This window comes from Leuciscus leuciscus (genome assembly GCF_965113295.1).
Source record: "Leuciscus leuciscus genome assembly, chromosome: 6".
NCBI lineage: Eukaryota > Metazoa > Chordata > Actinopteri > Cypriniformes > Leuciscidae > Leuciscus > Leuciscus leuciscus.
This window is the reverse complement of record NC_138730.1, coordinates 16,519,987-16,541,550: the sequence shown is the minus strand read 5'-3', so window position 1 is coordinate 16,541,550 and position 21,564 is coordinate 16,519,987. Positions and strand designations below refer to the sequence as shown.

General features: G+C 36.9%; 2 protein-coding genes and 1 long non-coding RNA gene across 3 annotated transcripts; 2 read left to right on the top strand and 1 right to left on the bottom strand.

The window, feature by feature from the left end:
- Nucleotides 1-259: 259 nt before the first annotated feature.
- Nucleotides 260-5,626, top strand: dnajb4 (DnaJ heat shock protein family (Hsp40) member B4). The gene is made up of 3 exons (XM_082172457.1): nucleotides 260-714; nucleotides 2,129-2,703; nucleotides 4,550-5,626. The coding sequence occupies exons 1-3, from the start codon at nucleotides 504-506 to the stop codon at nucleotides 4,781-4,783; spliced, it is 1,020 nt and encodes a 339-aa protein (XP_082028583.1). The 5' UTR covers nucleotides 260-503; the 3' UTR covers nucleotides 4,784-5,626.
- Nucleotides 5,627-6,194: 568 nt separating this feature from the next.
- gipc2 (GIPC PDZ domain containing family, member 2) lies at nucleotides 6,195-21,336 on the top strand. Its single transcript, XM_082172458.1, has 6 exons — nucleotides 6,195-6,734; nucleotides 15,163-15,348; nucleotides 15,854-16,034; nucleotides 16,492-16,610; nucleotides 16,727-16,808; nucleotides 20,383-21,336. Exons 1-6 carry the CDS (start codon nucleotides 6,459-6,461, stop codon nucleotides 20,532-20,534), a joined length of 996 nt encoding a protein of 331 aa, XP_082028584.1. The 5' UTR covers nucleotides 6,195-6,458; the 3' UTR covers nucleotides 20,535-21,336.
- On the bottom strand, nucleotides 10,949-15,156 carry LOC309500754. Its single transcript, XR_014206688.1, has 2 exons — nucleotides 14,531-15,156; nucleotides 10,949-14,187 (listed from the first exon to the last, which is right to left on the bottom strand). It is a non-coding gene; the product is annotated as an uncharacterized lncRNA (long non-coding RNA).
- Nucleotides 21,337-21,564: the final 228 nt, after the last annotated feature.

Below are 21,564 nucleotides of genomic sequence, written 5' to 3'. Positions count from 1 at the left end.
GTGGATTGAACAGACCTGGATAGATAGATAGATAGATAGATAGATAGATAGATAGATAGATAGATAGATAGATAGATAGATAGATAGATAGATAGATAGATAGATAGATAGATAGATAGATAGATAGATAGACAACATTCTCAGAGACATTGGCTATTTGCGTTTCTGGTTCGAGAGGATTTTAGATCTGAAAATGGATGTATCTGAAAATGGGAAATGACGTGCTTCATCTATCACACGTTCTAGAAGCGCCCTCTGATTCCAGAACTGCACTGGCACAGGGGAGGGAGCAGTGGCTATTTAAAGAGGCTAAAATAACACAAGATCTTTAGTGCTGAGTAACCGCCTCCAAACAGACACAACAGGATCAACTGATCATCTGTGTCACGGTTTAAAGAGGCAGGGTTTGACAGCCACGACGGTGCTTTTATTCACGGTCTTCTTTTTCAGTGGACTGACTGTATCCTCGGGCAGCGGTGCCAACCCGCTCTGCATAGGAGAAAATGGGCAAAGATTTCTACAAAATATTGGGAATCGCGAAAGGAGCATCAGACGACGACATCAAAAAAGCGTACAGAAAACAGGCTCTGAAATGGCATCCTGACAAAAACAAGGCTGCCAATGCGGAGGAGAAATTCAAGGAGGTCGCGGAGGCTTATGAAGTTCTCAGTGATCCAAAGAAACGGGAAATATACGACCAGTACGGCGAAGAAGGTAGGCTTCTTCCATCTCTGAAACACATCCATATTAGCAGTGAACATTATCTGACCACGAATGCTTAATCCTTCTGCTCATCTTTTAAATTCGTCGGATGTAGCTAGACAATGTAGACAAATAGGCTATGTTGAAATGAAAACGAAATCTCTGGACGTTTACCGTAGCCTACAGAATGGCTATACAAAGTTGACCATATGGAGTCATGGTTTTTTGCTGGCAGTGCTCAACCAGCATATTTTAAGTCGGAAACAAGCTCTGTATTGTATGTAAGCGTCGAAATTAGATGTATGTTGTCTAATTCTAAGTGGTCTGTACGTGCGTAACGTTATATATTTAGTGTTTACTGGGATACACAGCCATACCGCAGTGGGTTATAGTAGCTACAACGGGGCTAAAATGTGCTTTTTACATACATGATTGAAGAAAAGAATTGAACGTTGCCAGATAGCACGCTTACGTCTGCAAGATGTCTTAATCTGGAAAGCATCTGCTGTTTACTAAAATCTGATAGACGCATTTAAGAAGTCAGTTTAACATACATTCTAAATCATAAAGACATTTTCTAAACGTCTATCTGACATCTGACAGGAAACGTCCTATAGACATATTGCAGAGGAGCAAAAACTCTATGTGATGTGTGCTGTCAGGTGATGGAGCGACAGATTTTGTGTGAAAATAATTCATAAAAGTGGCTTGTTTTGTTTAAGAATCCTGATAGCACACGAACATCTCAGAGACGTCTATTTGATGTCTGCATTTACATCTGCAAGATGTATTTTTTAGTGTCGCTCATCAGCAATAGGCCTACATCTCTGAGACATCTCCTGTCAGATATCATATAGACATCTAGAAGATGTCAGTAAGATATTTATGGTTTAGAATGTGTAAAACTGCTCTTTCTAAGATGTTTATCAGATGTATTTACACAGAAGATGTTTTCCAGATCTTTAGCAGACATCTTACAGACGTACCTGTGCTATCTGGTGGCAAGGTGGTATTCAAATATTTTAGTTAAAATAATATGTTTTTAAATATAAGGGTTTCATAATAAATATCTGGAAGGTGGACACCCAACTACCATCTGAATCTAACCATGTCATGTCAACAAATGGAAAAGTCAGGCAGCTTTTTATTATCATGTTAATTATTGTGCATTTAGTCCCGACAGCAGGGACACCAAATACCCCAAATACCATGTTGCTTTATTTACCTTGAACCAAGTCATTAAGATGATCTTTGTCTCAAAATATGTTCAGTAATTTTTGCGATTCTTGTTTGCTACTGAAATCTACAACATTTTTAAAAACATCAAATATTAGATACCCTAATGCAAGCCTAACACCATGCTTCCTTTGGCCTAAATCTTCCATCGAGATTAAATGTGTTTTCTCTCATATTTGTCCATTTTTAGGCCTTAAAGGAGGTGGAGGAGCGTCTGATGGGCCAGGAGGCAACTTCACCTACACCTTCCATGGAGATCCTCATGCAACGTTTGCCACATTTTTCGGAGGAGCCAATCCTTTTGAGATATTTTTTGGCAGGAAAGTCAATGGACGAGATGACGATGACATGGAGGTGGACGGGAGTGACCCCTTTGGTTCTTTTACGAGTTTTAACATAAATGGATTTCCACGCGAACGCGTTGGTCAGGGCGGCCCGCCGCGCAGAAAGCAGGACCCCGCGATCCACCACGAGCTCCGGGTGTCTCTAGAGGAGGTCTTTCATGGGTGCACCAAGCGCATGAAAATCTCACGCAAGCGCTTGAATCCGGACGGTCGGACCATGAGAACCGAGGACAAAATCCTCACAATTGAGATCAAGCGTGGCTGGAAAGAGGGAACTAAGATCACATTTCCACGCGAGGGTGACGAATCGCCAAACACGATTCCTGCCGACATTGTGTTTGTCATTAAAGACAAGCCTCACGGCCACTTTCGACGAGAGGGGTCGGATATTGTGTACCCGGTCCGGGTCAGTTTGCGGCAGGTGAGAAGAGCCACTTACAAATGAATTTGCTCAATGGTCATTTATGATCCATCTATCCATCCATCCATTCATCTATCTATCTATCTATCTATCTATCTATCTATCTATCTATCTATCTATCTATCTATCTATCTATCTATCTATCTATCTATCTATCTATCTATCTATCTATCTATATATCTATCTATCTATCTATTCATCCATCCATCCACCTGTAAAAGTGGTATCTAAAAAATAATATATAGATTTTCACTCCCAATTTTATAGTAAATCATATGTTTTATTCCAAAAACTTTTTTTTTCAATATTTTATAGTAACAATACATTAAATATAATTTCCCACCATATATGGTAAGTTAAATTACAGTAGGTCCTCCTATAAATTACAGTTAACCAATTAACTTGTTTTACTGTAGCCTTTTTATACTTATTATCAATTAAAATGGCAAACACTTCACTATCTATCTATCTATCTATCTATCTATCTATCTATCTATCTATCTATCTATCTATCTATCTATCTATCTATCATCTATCTATCTATCTATCTATCTATCTATCTATCTATCTATCTATCTATCTATCCAATTTATACAATAATATTACAGTATAATAATTACAGTAACCTTAGGTCTACATGTATTGTCCGTTAAATGCAATATCATTTTCCACCATGTAAGTTAAATTGCAGCACATATCAATTATAGTTTAACCAATTAACATGTTTTTTACCAAATCATTATTATTGCTTTTCAGTTACAATTACAAACACTTTTACAGCCTATACTGACACTTTTTTAGTGTATACTTTCGATTCTGTGCAGGTTTCTATAAGGCACTGTTTTGTAAATGTCCATAGTTAAAAACGTTACATTCTTCTGTGTGAAATTTCACCTCTTACATAATGCAGTTTACACGAGAAGGAATATGAGCTCGATCAGCTGTTGTGAGATGCCAGAAAAGGAGCTCGCCCACTTAAACTGTTAACTGCCATCAAGATGTACTTTCTATGGCAGAATCAGCCCTGTGTCTGTACATAGAGTACCAAACATGTCAAACCAATAAAATATGCTTTTAGGCTGTGTGTGTGTATTGAAAGGGAAAGAGTTGGATACCTTTTTGCACACAATATCTGCAGTATAATGTGTAAAGATTACACTGTGAATCGGGATTAAAAATGTATTCATAATATTAAAAAAATAATAATTAAATGATAGCATATCTAAGCAGGTCCAATTATCTTCAAACAGCAGCTCACACCAGACATGAATATTGAGTAGCCTATATTTGCCTAACTCAATATTTTTTTCTAGATGGATGACAATGTAAAATCAAACTATTTATATTCAGCTATGCACACTGTAAAAATTATATTAGCAATAAGTAATGGCAACATGTTTTTACATTGTTGTAACTCATCAAACAATTGAACAATTTTCTACTTTTTTATCCGTTATACAAGATTCAACACTTTTTAAATCAGTTTAATGTAATTTAAGTTGAAATGACTTAAACATACAAGTTGATTGTACTTAAAAATGTTAAAAGCAATGTTTTTTTACAGTGATGAACAACAAAACTTATTTTGTGTATCCTTGTCTTATCCTTGTCTCATTAAAATAATGTTACCATGTTCAACTTTATTTTTTAAGTTATACAGGATTTAACTACGCAACTTAGTTATACTTAAAATATACCAATTTGATTATACTTACTTTTAAGGCAGCAACTAAACTTGACATTAAGTTGAATTAGGGGTACATTTAGAACTAATAGCACACAAAGATAAAGTTTAAATAATATTTATTATCCTACTAACAACTGTATTGTATTTCTTTGATCATAGTCATTGTGTGGCTGCTCCGTCACCGTGTCGACGATAGACGGTAACACGTGCAATATGAAGATAACCGATGTTATCAAACCCGGCATGAGGAAGATCATTGCTGGACAAGGACTGCCCTTCCCAAAGAACCCAGAACAAAGAGGGGACCTCATTGTGGAGTTTGATGTGAACTTTCCTGAAAGTCTGCCATCTAATGCCAAGGATGTCCTGAAAAGACACTTACCCGTCTCATAAAGTGAACTTGGACTTTAGTGACATTTCTACATGAACAATTCAGTCCCCTCGCATACGTGGACTAAAATGACAAATCAAATTTTGAGAATGTGCAATTTCTATTTTTTATCTAAATGTTTGTTAAATATATATATGTATGTTATATGTCTAACACACACACACAAACACACACACACACACACACTAACACACTAAACATATATATGTGTGTGTCTGTGTGTGTGTGTGTTGCATGCCTATGTGTGTCAGTGACAGTGCAGGCTTAAAGTGCAATTTTTGTCTGAAATGTTTTTTCCCCGCAGTTATTTTTTTAACGCTTCATTTGAATTGTTTTAATGTTTTATTGAAACCTTATACAACATCAGTATTTTACAGACTAAATTAGCAAGATGTGTTTGATTGCCTTTTTCAAGTAGAAAATTAATCTGTACTGACAGATCATGTACTGTTCTTCTCTCTAAATGCACAAAACTATATAATTTTAGTAAATGATGGCTTGAAGTAAACTGTGTGATGATACCATGGATACTTCATTCATGATACTTTGCATTTAGCTAGACATAATGCCTTTTCAGATCTGATATGTCAGATCCCTGTAAATGTGAGCAACACACTCACATGAAGTACCTGTCTTTGACAGAGACCAAAAAATGGTGACTTGTGCTGTGGGTTCATAGCATACCATGTTTTATTCATTGAAAATTTGAAGAGCATTTGCATACTTAGTATTATTTTACCTTACATTTTTACTCCGTTTACTACTCCTAGTGTCTTGTGTTTGGAAGTTTATTACTAATATGATACAATTAATAAAAACTGTAGAAGGTACAGAACCCTCAACAACTGTACACGTGATTCATTGAAACATCCGCCAGAGGACGCCACATGAAAAAAAAAAAAAAAAGAAAAAAGAAAAAAAAAAGACTAGATGAGGGAAGTTAGGTCCAAAAAAATTAGCAACCTTTGCTACTGAGAATCATTTATCATATTAGAATGATGATTGTGAATTATGAAAGCAGAATTTCGGGCTTAAATCTCAATGAAAACAGCTAATCGTCTGTATCCTTACTAAATGATTAAGAATAAATGTAACAAATATGTAGCCTAAAAAAATATTTTGTAGTATTGGACGAAAGAATGAATAGGCTAAACTCGTAATGTGTATTTATTTATTAGTTATATTGTTTCTACACGCCCGTAACTGTTATACAATCTTTTCATTTGGAGAGGAAAGTAATTAATCTTGAGTAATAGCCTATTTATGGCACAATAATCCCATTTTTTGGGCGTATGTTTATCACCGTGAGTGATAAACCTGCTGCTTTCACCGGTTGGAGTTAAAAAAAAAAAATCATTACTTGACACCTGAGCCAGGTAAATGAGTTTCAGGATGACGTCACTGCGCCCTGTAGCGCGCGTGCGTTCGGCCATAGAGCTGTCCATTGTGTCTGTCTGCGTCTCATCGGCAAGGGAGTTTACAGTAGATCCCCGTACAGTCTATTTCTAATCTAATACCAGCTATTTTTAAGCCCCTGGGTCGCTTTCGAAGAGAGGAAACTAGCGCGCCGTACTAAAAGGACCCATTCAACAGGTTGTTTTCCGTCTTTCAATGCTCTAGCCGTCCGGTTCCCGTGTGTACTTCAGTCCCCCCTACGGATTTACAGGAGGAGCGAACATGCCTTTGGGACTCAGGAAAAAGAAAAACAAGTCGAGGGAAAGCTCGAACTTAGTGGAGAACGAGGAGGTGAGCGGGCACGCAGGTGCCGGGAAGTCCGCGGTGAACGGTGGCGGGGTCGGCGGACTCCCTCCTCCACCTGCCAGCCTCCGACCGAAACTCGTGTTTCACACGCAGCTCGCGCACGGGAGTCCCACGGGGAGGATCGAGGGCTTCACGAACGTCAAAGAGCTGTACAGCAAAATAGCTGAAGCGTTTAATTTAAGTCCGGATGAGGTAAATGTCAACTGTTAAATATCTAAGTGTGAACTTGAGTCAGTACGAACTACGCAGGCAGTGAGTCAGGAATAAATTAACAACACAAAGTTGCAAATCAAAAACATGGCCTGCGTCCCAATGTGCATACTATCCACCCTAAACAGTAGCCTATGTGACATTAGTAATTGTCAATACTATTTAGGGCAGATAGGGCGGATGGTATGCACATTGGGACGCAGGGAAGGTGTTTGCACAAGGTGCGTCTTTCTGAGTACAGGGAACTCTGCAGACACAATTTTGCAGATTGAAATGAGTTGTCAAAATAAAAAAATGTAGGCCTATATGGGTCAATGACATATAAGTATATTTGATATGATACAAATTAGATTAGCTATTATATATATATATATATATATATATATATATATATATATTAAAACATTTGCCAAGTGCTTAGAAATGTCTTTCTTTTCCTAATTGTTAGTCCATTTGAAATAGGCTTTGTATTTAATTCTTAATATATTTTTGAATGACTTGCAAAAAAAAAAGAAAAAAAAAAGAAAAAAGATGAGCATTCTGTCATTGACCCATATACATGATTTTGAAAGCACCACATAATTCTGGTGAAACAATAAATCTTAAAGATTGAAATTCCAACTCTCATCGCAAAACTATCTCATGTATATCTTATGATCGGCTTATGCCCCACTGATGATTAGGTTCAGGAGTGACATCATGCTTGCTTTTCCCCAGAAATCATACATTTCCAGGCTAATCACATCATACAAATTTATATGGAAAAACCACCACGATTTCTCAAGATAAAGTTGGAAATTCTTCATTTTTCTAATAGTGTGAATGAATTTTGTTGAACAGATTCTTGAATTTGTTATTTTGGAACTTAAAAGGTTCTTAAATTTAGAATTTGGTTTGTTGGAGATTTAAGATAATTCTTGATGAATAATTCTAGATGCTTCATTTCAGTGTATTTGTTTCTGGGAGCATAGATACTTTCTAAATCGCTAATAAACTAAAAAAGTTATTTGTTGAAGACAATAAGGCTCTCCTATGGCATCAAGTGTTTTGTGAGTGAATAGTGTTGTCTGGCCTCTCATATTTTGGTCCTCGTTTGAGAAAGTTTCCTACTACTTCCTGTACTAAAAACACTTAAGGGGCTTTATCCCAAAAACCAGTCAGACCAGTAACCGGACTGTTTGGACAGATCTATCGGTGTGTCGTGTTTAAATGATTTAAAGGTCAGCCAACAGATGGTTTGATAGTATTCTGAAAATAAATTGTGGATACCTCAATCCAACACAGTTCCTTTATGAATCTACCACTGATTATTTGCGTGTTCAAATGGTGGGTCCTGATGATGATATAAAAACATTGCAGGTCCTCAGAGGAAGTCCCTCACATCCTGTTATAGTGGTTACAACCCTAACAAATGGTGATAAATCGCTCCGGCCTCTCCGGGGATGAAGGGTGTGCGCAGAGTAGTGCATACAGTATTACTCTTTTTGCATGCGTTGCCTATTAGGCCTAATTCCTATCTATACCAGGATATTAGGATGAATTTTGTAGCTAATAAATTGGCTACTATTTGGGATTTGAGCAGTAATTTGAAAGCTGTCATATCATTGATTGTTTGTTGAACTGCCAATATCACAGCAACTTTCACCATGTCGGTATACCCGGTTAAAAGGGCTTTGTCGATTAGCTTCGACTTGCTCTCTGTTTAACGCGTTTAGCCTACAGCATTCATTACCTTCCCATGCAAAATTAATGTGACAAAGAGACTCCTTTTGTCAAGTGACTGGCAGATTCAAGCCAGATTTCAGCTATCATATTGTTTAACGCAGGTAAAAATGAAGACATTGTAAAGATTTATCTGTCATTTTTTTTGCAGAACTTCTCTGGTCAAAGTCTGTTTATTACCACGACACAACTCTGTTGCACATGCTGGACTACGTGACTTCACTAAAGTGTGCTTTCATGGAGCTGGAATGTCATTTGTTTAGCATTTGCATACAGGTGCTGATGTCTGGACATTGTGTTGTCTTCTCCACAGCTTTCTATGTTTTTGCAGGGTCAGTCATTTGGTAGATTGTTTGATTTAGCAGGCCTAATCTGAATATTTGCTCGAAGGCCTTCAAATTGCACCATGTATTGACTAGTTTTTTTTATTTAAAACTCGCACCAGTTTTTGTTCTAATAACAGCGAGCCAGTATAGTGCGATCTGAAGCAGTCTCCTAATTGAAGTCCTTTTTAATACTATAATTGAACTGGAAAGCTCCCTTCTATCGGAGTGGAAAGTATGTTTGTATTGCGAATGGGATTATAATGGACGCCCAAATAAAAGCCCCATGCATTTTCCATTAAGACTGAAGAAAGCAGAGCTGAAAATGTTGACACTTTAAAAAAAATTCAAATGAGTAGATGCACATGCTTTCTTTTTTTAAAAGCTGGATAGACGGCAGCATTGTTTATTAGTATCAGTATTATCTGATGTGGCAGGCACACACAGTTTATCTGACATTGGCATATTATACGGCTCCTAGTGAGATTATTTACAACCTAGATTTCTGTAATGCTTCATAGACAGTATCATCCATTGTAGATACAGTATGACACTGCATTCACAATCTGACTAAACACTAAATTCCAGTCGTGTCAGGGTTTATCTGGTTGAATTATGCACTGACAATGCATGCGATTCCATATTGTTGTGTTCATTAAGGAGTATTTTGTAAAGCGCAGCAAGAACATCTAAAACCAAAGAGAAGTAAACACATTTTATATTTTGCTTATAAATGTTAAGCCTTATTTTAATGTATTTTAAAGACATTAACAAAATGTTTTGTTGCAGGAATAGATATACTTATTAAAATGTATTTTTTATCCCGTGAAAATGCGGCAAAAATATTTAATGACTCGTCCTGCACTACGCAAAATTTTGTCTAATCAGATCTTACAATGAGAATGTCCCACCCTCTAACACCACCAGCCATTTACTACTTTAAGTTTTTAACTTTATGGCATATTGGCTATTTAAAAAAAAAATATATGAAAAGGAAGAAAGTCCTTTGGATATGTCAGAATTCCTATTTCCAGTGCAGACTTCCTGTTTCAATATGTCATGGGGATAAAATGTCATGGGGTTGTTAAGAATTCATTTTACCATATTTCAAAAAACGGTATTTATAGTATTAGCTGCTGCATTGCTGATTTTAATAAAATTGTGTCCTGACACGATTGTAGAACTGTATTAGATTGTGTCATCATTGTGATTGACAATTACAGTAACAAAGTATTTGGAGGCTACATGTTTGTACAGAAGTATCTGTGCTTTATCTGAGTAGGCTATTTTTATTTTGGAAAACTTTTACTTCACTACATTCCAAAGCATAAAATCATACTTTACTCCACTTCATTTGTTGACTGGAAGAATGACTGGATCAGTACAATTCACAAATGAATTATTCATTGGTATTTTTAAATAACAGGGACCTATTATATATATATATATATATGCTACTTTTCAGTGGAAGCTCTGATTGAATCACTGAATCGAACTGGAGAACCGCTGAAATTAGATCAGTACAATTCACGAATGAATAATTTATTGTTATTTTGATAATCAATTACTTTTATATTTTTGCTCTAGTACACTTGAAATGGATTCATATTTTGTTAGGGTAAAGTAAAGTTCCTGACTTGCACCACAAAGCTTAAAAGTAAAAGATGTGTATAACAGTAATGAGAAAAAGAAAAAGAAAAAAAAAAGTCAATCTTTGAGGATGTTTATTGACACCCTACTACAATGTATATCATATTATGTTGTAATTCTTGTCATCTACACTGTGAACCGAGGCTGATCCTGCAGCACTCAGGGTCATTATAAGGAATATGATTTATCAGTGTTGAAACACGTCCTTCAAGTATGTTCTTGCTGTTGTCATCTGAATGGAATGTGAGTCGCGCCTTTATTGAAACCCGTTTAGATGGTTATGTTGTAACTTCACGTGTCAGTCTGTGTATTTTGAATGAATACATTTTAACATATCCTTTTACTTTATAAAAAAACAAAAAAAACAAAACAAAACAGAAACATGCCATTTATTTGATCTCAATGGGACAGTTCTCCCAAACATTTAATTAATGCCTTTCCAAACCTGTATGACTTCTGTGAAACACAAAAGATGATATATATATTTTTTTAATTCCCAGATTTTTATTTTATTTTTTATTTTTTTATCAATACAATGAAAGTAAACAAAGTCCAGTGTTGTTTTGGACCCCATTGACTTTCATTATACAGACAAAAATATCTGAAACATTGTAAGTTTCAGAAAGAAAGTCATAGATTTTTGGAACGACTGGAGGGTGAGTAAATGATGACAGAATTTAAAGTCCTAATGTTGTTTATGTCTGTGTGGGGTTTTTAATATGCCTTAAGACAAACCATGCAAATTCATAATTCATTGCTGAGTATTTTGTCCTTAAAACTGCAGTGAACAAAATATTGTTGGTGTTTCTGACGTCACAAACTACCTTGTAACCAATCACATCAACATGTGGGTGGGCTTTAGCATATCATTAACAGCAAACTAGCAGGGGAGTCTTGAGAGATGCCAGGTTATCCCGGTATATTCTTCTGTTGATATGAAAAATCGGGTAGATTTGTGTATTATGATGTTATGATGCCTTTCTCCACTGACGTCCTGAGTTGTTCAAAGCGTTTCTGATGATTGTTAGAAGGCAGCTGTCTGTTCCCGTTTGCTGACATGGCGAACGGGAATATGGTTTGAGTAACATTAGCAACACATTATTAGCTGTTTAATAACGTAGTCAAGCATAAGGCTAATCATATAAATAATTTCCGTTATGTGTCCGACGTTGTAAAGAGCGACACCATTGTGCAGCGTTTACATTAGTAAGTTGGCCGAGTGGATCTTTGAGCTGGCGTGAGTGAGTGGAGGCGGGGCTCATTTGCATATTCATGAATCAACGTATACTGAATGAAGCAAGGGTGTAGACTGAGTTACATTCAAGCTATTTTAAGGCATGAAGAAAGTTTTTCACAGGAAAAAAAAAACTTTTAATATGTAATTTTGAAGTTTTAAGGGATACAATTGACTACAGGGGGACTTTAAAGAACTATCCCTTTAACAGTTGGCATGTTTGGTTTGTTGCTAAATGTAAAAGTATGTTAAAAACAAAGTTCACCCAAGTTCACTCTCATTCATAGCGTAAACACAGTGAAGTTTTGAAAGCTGGTAAATCCTTCCTTTACCCCACCTTTGTTAATAGTTACCTATGGAAAAATGTCGATGAGTCTTATTTTGCTGTTGTGAATGGATTTACACTGTAATATCTAAACTGGCTGGTTAGTCAGTCGTTGTAATGAATGATTTGATGATTCTCGTCACTTCATCAACAGACATGTTGGTGTGGTGTGAAACCTGGCTGCTTCAGCATTTTGACCTGTTAAACTGTGTTAATCTTTCAAAGCGTATACATCATGTTTGTTCCTTTTTTGGTCCGTTATTAATGCCGGCTTAATCTTTAAGGCTCTGCTCATTCATTCATTAGAGCAGATTTCCCTGCCAAGGCCCCCAAAATAGCACTCTGTTACCAAAGAAACGGGCCTCGCTCTGCACTTTATTTCCACCGGAGTGTTGTAGTAGATTACTATAATCCTGTTTATTGGCTAACAAAGTTGTTTTGATCAGCTCAGTCGATTTCCTGCCTGTTTCAAGAATGTGCCTCTGAAAGGTCGGCCTGTTGCAATCCTGTCTGTGGGTGTGTCTCGTATCGAAGGTGAAACATTTGCCAGTTGAAGGAGGTTTTTTTTTTTTCTCATATGATGTGGGCGGGTACGTCAGAGCGTAGATCCGCCGTGTCTCTAAAAACGTGCGATGTGTAAGAGGAGGCATGATGTCAGTCGCAACCTTGGTAACGCAGTGTGGTGTCCGTGAATCGGCCCACAGATCCTCCTCCAGCCTGCCAGGACGGAGCAAAGCTGGTCATCTAGCAGCCAACAGCCGTCTCCTCCTCCCCCTTCCTGTCCCCGCGAAAGCTCCCCCTTAATCCAGGGCCTTTTGATAGGCTCTGGTAACCAGGGCAACAGTCTTGTATGAGTGTCAGCTGATGTGTGTCCAAAGTGCCCGCTGTGCACAAAAGGGGGAGAAAACAAGTCGTCTTTGTTGGAGCGTCTCTGCACCGCCAAAGGTCGCTATAAAGAGCTGATACGGACCGTTCACTTCTCTTACATTAAATTGCGTCCAAAGGTTGTCCATCGCTTACAAGCATGAGATCATGTTAACTATCAAGTTATCATGAAGCAAGTGGAATGCTTTAGTCTTTTCTTGACTTGTTATGCAATACTGTGTTTAGTTGTCATCGAGTGTTCATTGGCCCGGCCCATAAGCCGTCAACCTTAAATCTGGTGTCTCAGGTTGCCAGGTCTCATGTTTCCTCACTGCTGCCAGACACTGAAAGACATGATGCCAGATTTTTAGATGATTGACACCAGGGTGACCCCATCTGTCTGTGTGGACATTGGTTATGGGGTGTTATGGAATTGGTGCTTTTTGCTTTTATATTATACGCTATAAGTATTTTTTTTTAAATTATATAACATTGGACTGAAACTAGCTTTATAATACACTCAGCAGCATAAAAGTCACTTTTATTGCTTAATCATTGTTTTATTTTTAATAGGGGTAAAAATAGAGGTACAAAACTATTATTTTAAAAAGAATACATCCTTCATTGGCTTGTAGGCATTGATTGTGGGGGAAATTCTGTTCTGTTTTGAATGTTGTGAAACATGTTAAGTGATTATAACTGGTAGTTTGGAAAAATTTACAAATTAACCAGAATGTCCTAAAGGAAGATAGTACATGTACAAGTACATGATTCCATGGAATTGTATCATAATTTGGAAACAGTCTGAAACGATCTTTATGGGATCCTAAGAATCCAATTAAAATCAAACAGGATCCTACTGGATTAACTGAAACAGGATTTTTTCATTTGTATTTGATTCTTGTCTCCTTCTAGATATGTCACTATCTTTGTCAGAACCTACTAATGAAATACTGTTTTGCAACTGGACAGTTAAAGGAAATAATTATGGAACTGTTGAAGTTTTTCTTTTAATTCATTTTGATGTCATACTGGGGAATTGCATTATTGTCATAGTTTTCCTTTTGGCCACTGTGTGTTCTTAAAATAAGATATTTGTTGTTGTATATTTGTTGACTTTGCATTGGCTTGCAAAAGTTTTGCATTTGCTCTTATATACTTTTGCAAGCACATACAAAAGTGATAGATATAATGGGAGGGGAAAAATATACAGCATGCAATGCCCAGGGCTGCACAGTTAATCGAATATGTAATCGCGATTATAATTACTGATGCCACAATTATGTAATCGTAAGGCGCAATTACAACAAAAAAAGTCTACTTACCTTATTCTGTGCTTAAGATGTGTTTTTCTTTCTACAGCTTATTTTAAGTTTTTTTCCCCATTGTTTTAATTTTAGTTTAGTTTTGACATTTGAGGCTTAATGCTGTAAAAAAGCAATAAAAGTTTTTCAGGAAGAGCGTTTTCAGATGTTTATTTTGATATAACAATATGGTATAAATATGGCTTCCAACAATGTTATAAAGCTATTCAAAACATCGTTCAATATAAATTGTGTCTATCGTAATTAATAATTGCAATTACAATTTCAAGGGAATAATCGACAATTACGTTTTTTGTCATAATCGTGCAGCTCTACTTTTGGGAGTGAACGCAAACGTTTTTTGAGCGAATGCAAAGTTTCTATGGGGAACGCAAATGTTTTGAATGGAATGCAAAGGCATTTAGATGTAATTTTTCCTCACATCTCATATTTTTTTCCATCACCATATCTCCTTAGTACGGAGCCCCTAAAGGTGAAAGGAAAAAAATGAGATGGGAGGAAAATGTATATTTCAATGCATTTGCATTCTCGCACAAAGCTTTTGCTTTCCCTAATGACCAGTACATGTTGTACGATTTTGGGCTGTCTTAGATGAAAGATCACCCAAAAATTTTCCTTCCATCTCATATTTTTACACTCACCATGTCCCCATAGAGGCTTAGTGTGTTGAAATTAGAGAGAGATCATGGGCTTAACACGAATTTCTGTCAAGAAATCTGCAGAGCTTTGTTTAAGACTGCAGTGAAGATTCTCATTTCTGTTTTATCGTCTAAAATTTTTTGTGTATTTGGTGATTTGGTTAATATAACAAATGAAGAATTTAGATTTCTGATTGTGGGATTAGCTACTAAATTAAAGTTAGAAAAAAATTGCATTAATCCTTAATGTCATCAGTGGATGTTTTATTTTAAAAAGTGCCGTGTCACTACTGTATAGTTGAAACTCTCCTCTAAATGTATTACAACAGATCCTATTTTGCACACTCAACACCCACAAAATTGATATGGAAAAGCTGCTGGGAGGGCAGATAGGACTGGAGGACTTCATCTTCGCTCACATAAAAGGGATCAAAAAGGAGGTGGAGGTGCACAAAACTGAGGATGCACTTGGGCTCACCATCACAGACAATGGAGCTGGATACGCCTTCATAAAGGTAGACTCTCAATGATGCTTCTCTCTAGGACAGGCTGTTATTATGGGATGCAGTTTTCTGAGCATAGCGCACATACTGTGGCTTGCCGTAATACTAGCGCTTCCCATGTACAGCCAAAGATTTGCATGTTTTTGAAATTAAACAAATGCAGTGCCTGAAGATTATTTTATGACTGTGTAAGTTGTAATATAAAAATGTTATTTACCCTTTTGTCCTGTGTTGCTTTTGTTTGGCCATGCTTTGATTGAGCGACCTTAATAAATTTAATTATAAGTTAGAATGACTTTGTAAGATCACATGCTGTAGTTGTAGCTCTGAACGCTGGGTTTTTATCTTTAAAGAAAAGTGTCAGTTGTGTTTCAGACCCATTTTTTTTATTGTTCATACATAATTAAGCCTAGGTAATGGTTAAAGTAAAAGTAGACCTAAATGCATTTGTTCAATTGCTGCTTTAACATGTTAACTTTCTTAAATCTGAAGCATGTGTGTGTTTTCCGTTTGGCAGCGTATCAAAGAGGGCAGTGTGGTGGATGGGGTGAAGGTGATCTGTGTGGGAGATCATATCGAAAGCATTAACGGAAAGAACATTGTGGGGATGCGGCACTATGAGGTGGCGCGAATGCTGAAGGAGCTGCCGAAAGATCAGTCCTTCACCCTCAAACTGATGGAGCCCATGAAAGCCTTCGGTTTGTCATTCATGCTTCTTGTTGAAGTACTATTTTTGTATATTCTTAACTTTGAGTCTTGTACGTGACTGATGCATGGAAGATAATCTAGACAATAGAGTCAGTGCAACACTAGGTTTCTGAAGCACATATCCAGAAAATACAGAATTTTATTTTTAACAAAACAAACCAATGAGCTCTAAGGTTGATAAGTGATGGTATTTGCTTCACAAGAAGCCACAAGTCAATGATTTCAATTTGATTTTAAAAGAAAAATGTTTAATTGCTAAATTCCCAATGAGGAACTACACTACCCTCTAGAGAAACCCACCAATGAGAGAAGCCGTGGCAATGGAAACTGCAGCGAACGCTCACTCCCATGAGGCATTGCGATTTCTCCTTAGACTTCTTCATGTGCTCTATTGAATGTATAAATGTAGATTTAATGTTAAAAAAATAATGTTCTTTCACTTGGCAGAGATGCTTGAACCAAGGTCAAGAGGAGGCGGAGGCAAATCCTCAGGAGAGGGCAAGATAGGCACAGGCAGAGAAACGCTCAGATTGCGCTCAAAGGGTCCTGCAACCGTCGAGGAGATGGTAACTGTGTTTTACCAGTGTTGCCATAGCTTGCAATAGCATTAGCACTGATAATCGAGTTGTAACATTCACTTGAAGTTGAGAGTATATCTAAATGCCTTTCTATTACTCTACAGCCCAATGAGTTTGAAGAGAAGGCAGTGAAGAAAGTGGATGATCTTCTTGAGAGTTACATGGGCATTCGGGACACTGAATTAGGTGAGACTTCTGTAGTGTGCATCACCTATTTTTACAAGATCATATAAAGGTTCAATTTTGACATTTAATAGTGTTTTTTAACTAAATGCACTATTGTTTAAAAGTTTGGGATCTGTAAGATTTGTTATGTTTTTGAGAGAAGTCTCTAATGCTCACTAAGCATTTATTTAATCAAAAACACAGTAAAAACTGTAATAATGTGAATATGATTACAATTTTAATTTGACAAAAAACAAAAATGTAAAATGCAATTTATTCCTTCAATCTTCAGTGTCACGTGATTAATTAGAAATCATTCTAAAATACTGATTTGCTGCTCAGTGAACTCATGGACTCAATGAACTTTGAGGTATAACAGGTCATTTAAACAAAGATTATAGTAGCCTATACACTCACCGGTCACTTTATTGGGTACTCCTGTTCAACTGCTCATTAACGCAAATATCAAATCAGCCTAATATCGAATCATGACAGCATCTCAATGCATTTAGGCATGTGGACATGAGCTGTGTTAAAATCACCCCTCATTCTCTATTCCCTACATTACTCCACTAATATAGTTCACTTGAAGGAGTGAATGAAATTGAGTCAGTGAATTTTTGCATAGTTTGTGCTCGCTGTCTAATAATCATTATAAATTAGCAAACTGGCAGCTCCAGTAGTAAGATGAAAAGATTTATCTTGAACTCTGTCATGGAAACTAGAATCTATAAACCTTAATTAAACAATTTAATAATCAATTAAAAAGGAGTGTATACCTGTATAATATTAGGCTGTAGCCTCATTGGACCAGTGGTTTGGAAAATTGATTGATGGATGATTCAGCTGTGAGCGCCATCTTCGGGTGAGACGCGGGAATTCACTCGGTGGTGAATCTCACAGTGCATTATGGGTATTCTCTATTCGTTGAGTGTACATCAGTTTTACACTCGTTATTGCGTTGCCCTATTAAAGGGTAAAGGGGACGATATTAGACACAGCCATGGTCAAGACATTCTGTTGAAGTTCAACTAAGCATCAGAATGGTGAATCTACTGGGATTTTCATGCACAACCATCTCTAGGGTTTACAGAGAATAGTCAGAAAAAGAGAATATCGAGTGAGAGGCAGTTCTGTGGGTGAAAATGCCTTGTTGATGCCAGAGGTCAGAGGTGAATGGCCAGACTGGTTCAGCTGATAGAAAGGCAACAGTAACTCAAATAAACACTAGTTACAACCGAGGTCTGCAGAAGAGCATCTCTGAACGGATAACACACAGACGAGCTACAGCAGCAGAAGAACACATCGGTGACACTCCTGTCAGCTGAGAACATGAAACTGAGGCTACAATTCACCCAAACTCACTAAATCAGACAATTTAAGATTGGAAAATCACATTGCCTGGTCTGATGAGTCTTGGTTTCTACATTCAGATGGTCGGGTCAGGATTTGGCGTAAACAACTTGAAAGCATGGATCCATCCTGCCTTGTATTAACAGTTCAGGCTGCTGGTGGTGTAATGATGTGAGGGATAATTTCTTGGCAAACTTTGGGCCCCTTAGTACCAATTAATCTTCATTTGAACACCACAGCCGACCTGAGTATTGTTGCTGACCATCTCCATCCCTTTATGACCACGGTGTTCCCATTATCTGTTGGCCACTTCCAGCAGGATAACACACATGTCACAAAGCTCAAATAATCTCAAACTGGTTTATTGAACATGACAGTGAGCCACTAAACTCAAATGGCCTCCACAGTCTCCAGATCTCAATCCAGTAGAGCAGTTTTGGGATGTGAAGGAACGGGAGATTCGCATCATGGATGTGCAGCTGATAAATCTGCATGATGCTTTCATGACAATATGAGCCAAAATCTCTGAGAAATGTTTCCAGCATCTTGTTAAATCTGTGCCACAAGGAATTAAGGCTGTTCTGAAGGCAAAAGTGGCTCCAACACGGTACTTGCAAAAAGTCAAGTCAAGTTTATTTGTATAGCGCTTTTCACAATACAGATTGTATCAAAGCAGCTTCACAGTATTAAATTAAAATAATACAACAGTTTGTTTCAAGAGGAATTTATTGCTTGATAAAATAAAATTAAATATCCCCAAAATATCCCCAACTGAGCAAGCCAAAGGCAACAGTGGCAAGGAACCGAAAAACTCCATCAAGTGACCTAATGGTGTCCTAATGGCGCGTTTCCACCGACCGGTACGGTACGGTACGGTACCGCTCGGTACCCTTTTATATTAAAACTCCATCAGGTGACCTAATGGAGAAAAAAAACCTTGGGAGAACCCAGGCTCAGTCGGGGGCCAGTTCTCCTCTGGCATTTATGAGCTAGAGGCCGGATTGTAGTTTGAACTGTAGGATTATATGAATGCCTGGCTGAAGAGATGCGACTTTAATCTAGTTTTAAACTGGGAGAGCGAAAAAGTGTACCTAATAAAGTGGCCAGTGAGTGTGTGTTTGTGTTGGATAAGATAAGAGACAAATAGGATGGAGTGACACCACAGATAGACTTATAAATAAAATAGTACCAGTTAAAACTTCTCTGCGTGTAAAGAGATGTTATCTCAGCCTTATCATATAACATGAACTGATGTTTTTGATAGCTACAACCAGTAATAAAATGTATAGCACTGTTAAAAAATATATAGTATTTTTAGATGGTGTACTGGAGCATTTATATAAAGCAGATCCAATAGTGGTAAAAAGAAAAAAGGTTGCAGACACCAAGCTGAAAAGAAAATAAAGTTCTGTTTCTGAAATAAAAAAAACCCAATTTAAGCTTAAGTTTAGAAATTAATTGATCAATATGATGCTTAAAAGATAATTGACTATCAAATAGAATACCCAAGCACTAGCAACACATTATTTTGTATTTTTTCCCTGGGAGGATGTAATATCATGAAGATTGATGGGTAGAGCATTGGCGTTTTAAAATATGATTAATTTAGTTTATCTGTATTTAAAGTAAAGTACTGTACAATATCAAACACTGATTGCAAGTATTGAAGAGCTTGTGAAGATGAAGATGCACAACAATAAATAGCAGTATCATCTGCATAAAGATGATACCTAGCATTAGGAATGTTATCACAAATGGTACTTGTCTACAAAGAAAATAAGATGGGTCCTAGAACTGACTCCTGAGGTACTCCATCAGATACCATCCTTTAAAATCACACACTGAGTTCGTAACGTAGTTGGCAAACCATTTTATAGCATTATCTGAGAGACCAACAATGAGTGTGTGTGTGTGTGCGTGCTTACAGTAGATTTACAGACAATCCTAAATGCAAATCAATAATACTTGAATACTTAAAGTAACCATATAACATAATAAGTGCATATTTGGGACAGCAACATAAATGATAATGGTGTGATAAATAAATGATAATATTTTGGTACTGTGTTGTGTAACCACATGATGTCCAGTCTAATATCTGGTTGCCGAAACAAGACGGCTGACCTTTGCAATGTAATTTGGAAACAGTGGTTCATTGCATTAACAAATACCACCAATATGTGTCAGGCTCTTGAGTATTGCAAAACAGCATGACTTTATGTTCTGTCTCACTTCTGCACAGCGGCCACGATGGTGGAGGTGGGCAGAGACAAGAAGAACCCTGACGAGTTCGCCATGGCTCTGGACCAGGCTCTCGGTGACTTCGCCTTCCCGGATGAGTTTGTGTTTGACGTCTGGGGAGCCATCGGTGACGCCAAACAGGGACGGTTTTAAACGCTGCTACATTCACACACCACCACACACTGAAAAACTGCACAACTCTCAACAGGATCCCCTTGATTTCAACTGTTTATAGCTGTTATAACATTTGACTTTGTGACGATTTTTTTACAAATAAAAACTAAAAAATAATAGTAAATATCACCTCCGTATTCTTCACATAATACAATCTCAAGCCTTTAAAAAAAAAAACTCCAAGAACAGTTAGTCAGCAAGTTTTGACCTATTTCCGTGGGAAGCATTTCTAGGTGAAGCGGGGAATATATGATATTTAACACAAGCAAAGGGAAAGGGTGATGTTTGAAACACGTTTTGCATAGAGATAATTTTGTATAGAATAATGGATATACATCAGTTGTCTTTTTAGAGCTATTTTAGAGTTTTTAATTTATTTAATAAAGTGATAAAACGATTTGATTTAGGAAAAAAAAAAAGTCAGAATATACACATGAACATAAAAGCGTCATATTAACCATACACATGGTGCCATACAGTTAATTTAAGAAATTCCACAAATGAATTGATCTCTCATTGTTGATTTTTGTTGTTTTGAGTTTATTGTAAAATACAATCCATAAGGGATCACTTTGTATGATAGACGTATGTTTATTTTTGTGTGCCTTCGCTGTTGTGATGTCAATTTAATTTTGTATGAACAATTTCTATTGCGCTCAAATCACAAGATTTGTCTTTGCCTGATTTTTTTTTTCACATTAAAGGTGAAAAAATATGTACTGAATTACTTTGTGAATTTGATCATTCACTGTTGATGAAATAATAAACTGTTGCCTATCTAGTTCTCTTATTATTATTATTATTATATAAGATTGTTGTTTATCATTCAAGCCACAATGTGTCACTTAATTCTGATTTAAAGCACTGCATTAGGCTCAAGCTGCTGTTAGTGTGTTTGCACTAACTGCAGTAGAGAAGTGGAACAGAGGGAATATCTGGATGAAGACTGCCCTCTGCTGTACCGCAAAACTCTAACGAAACCGCTCCATAATGTGGAAATGATATATGA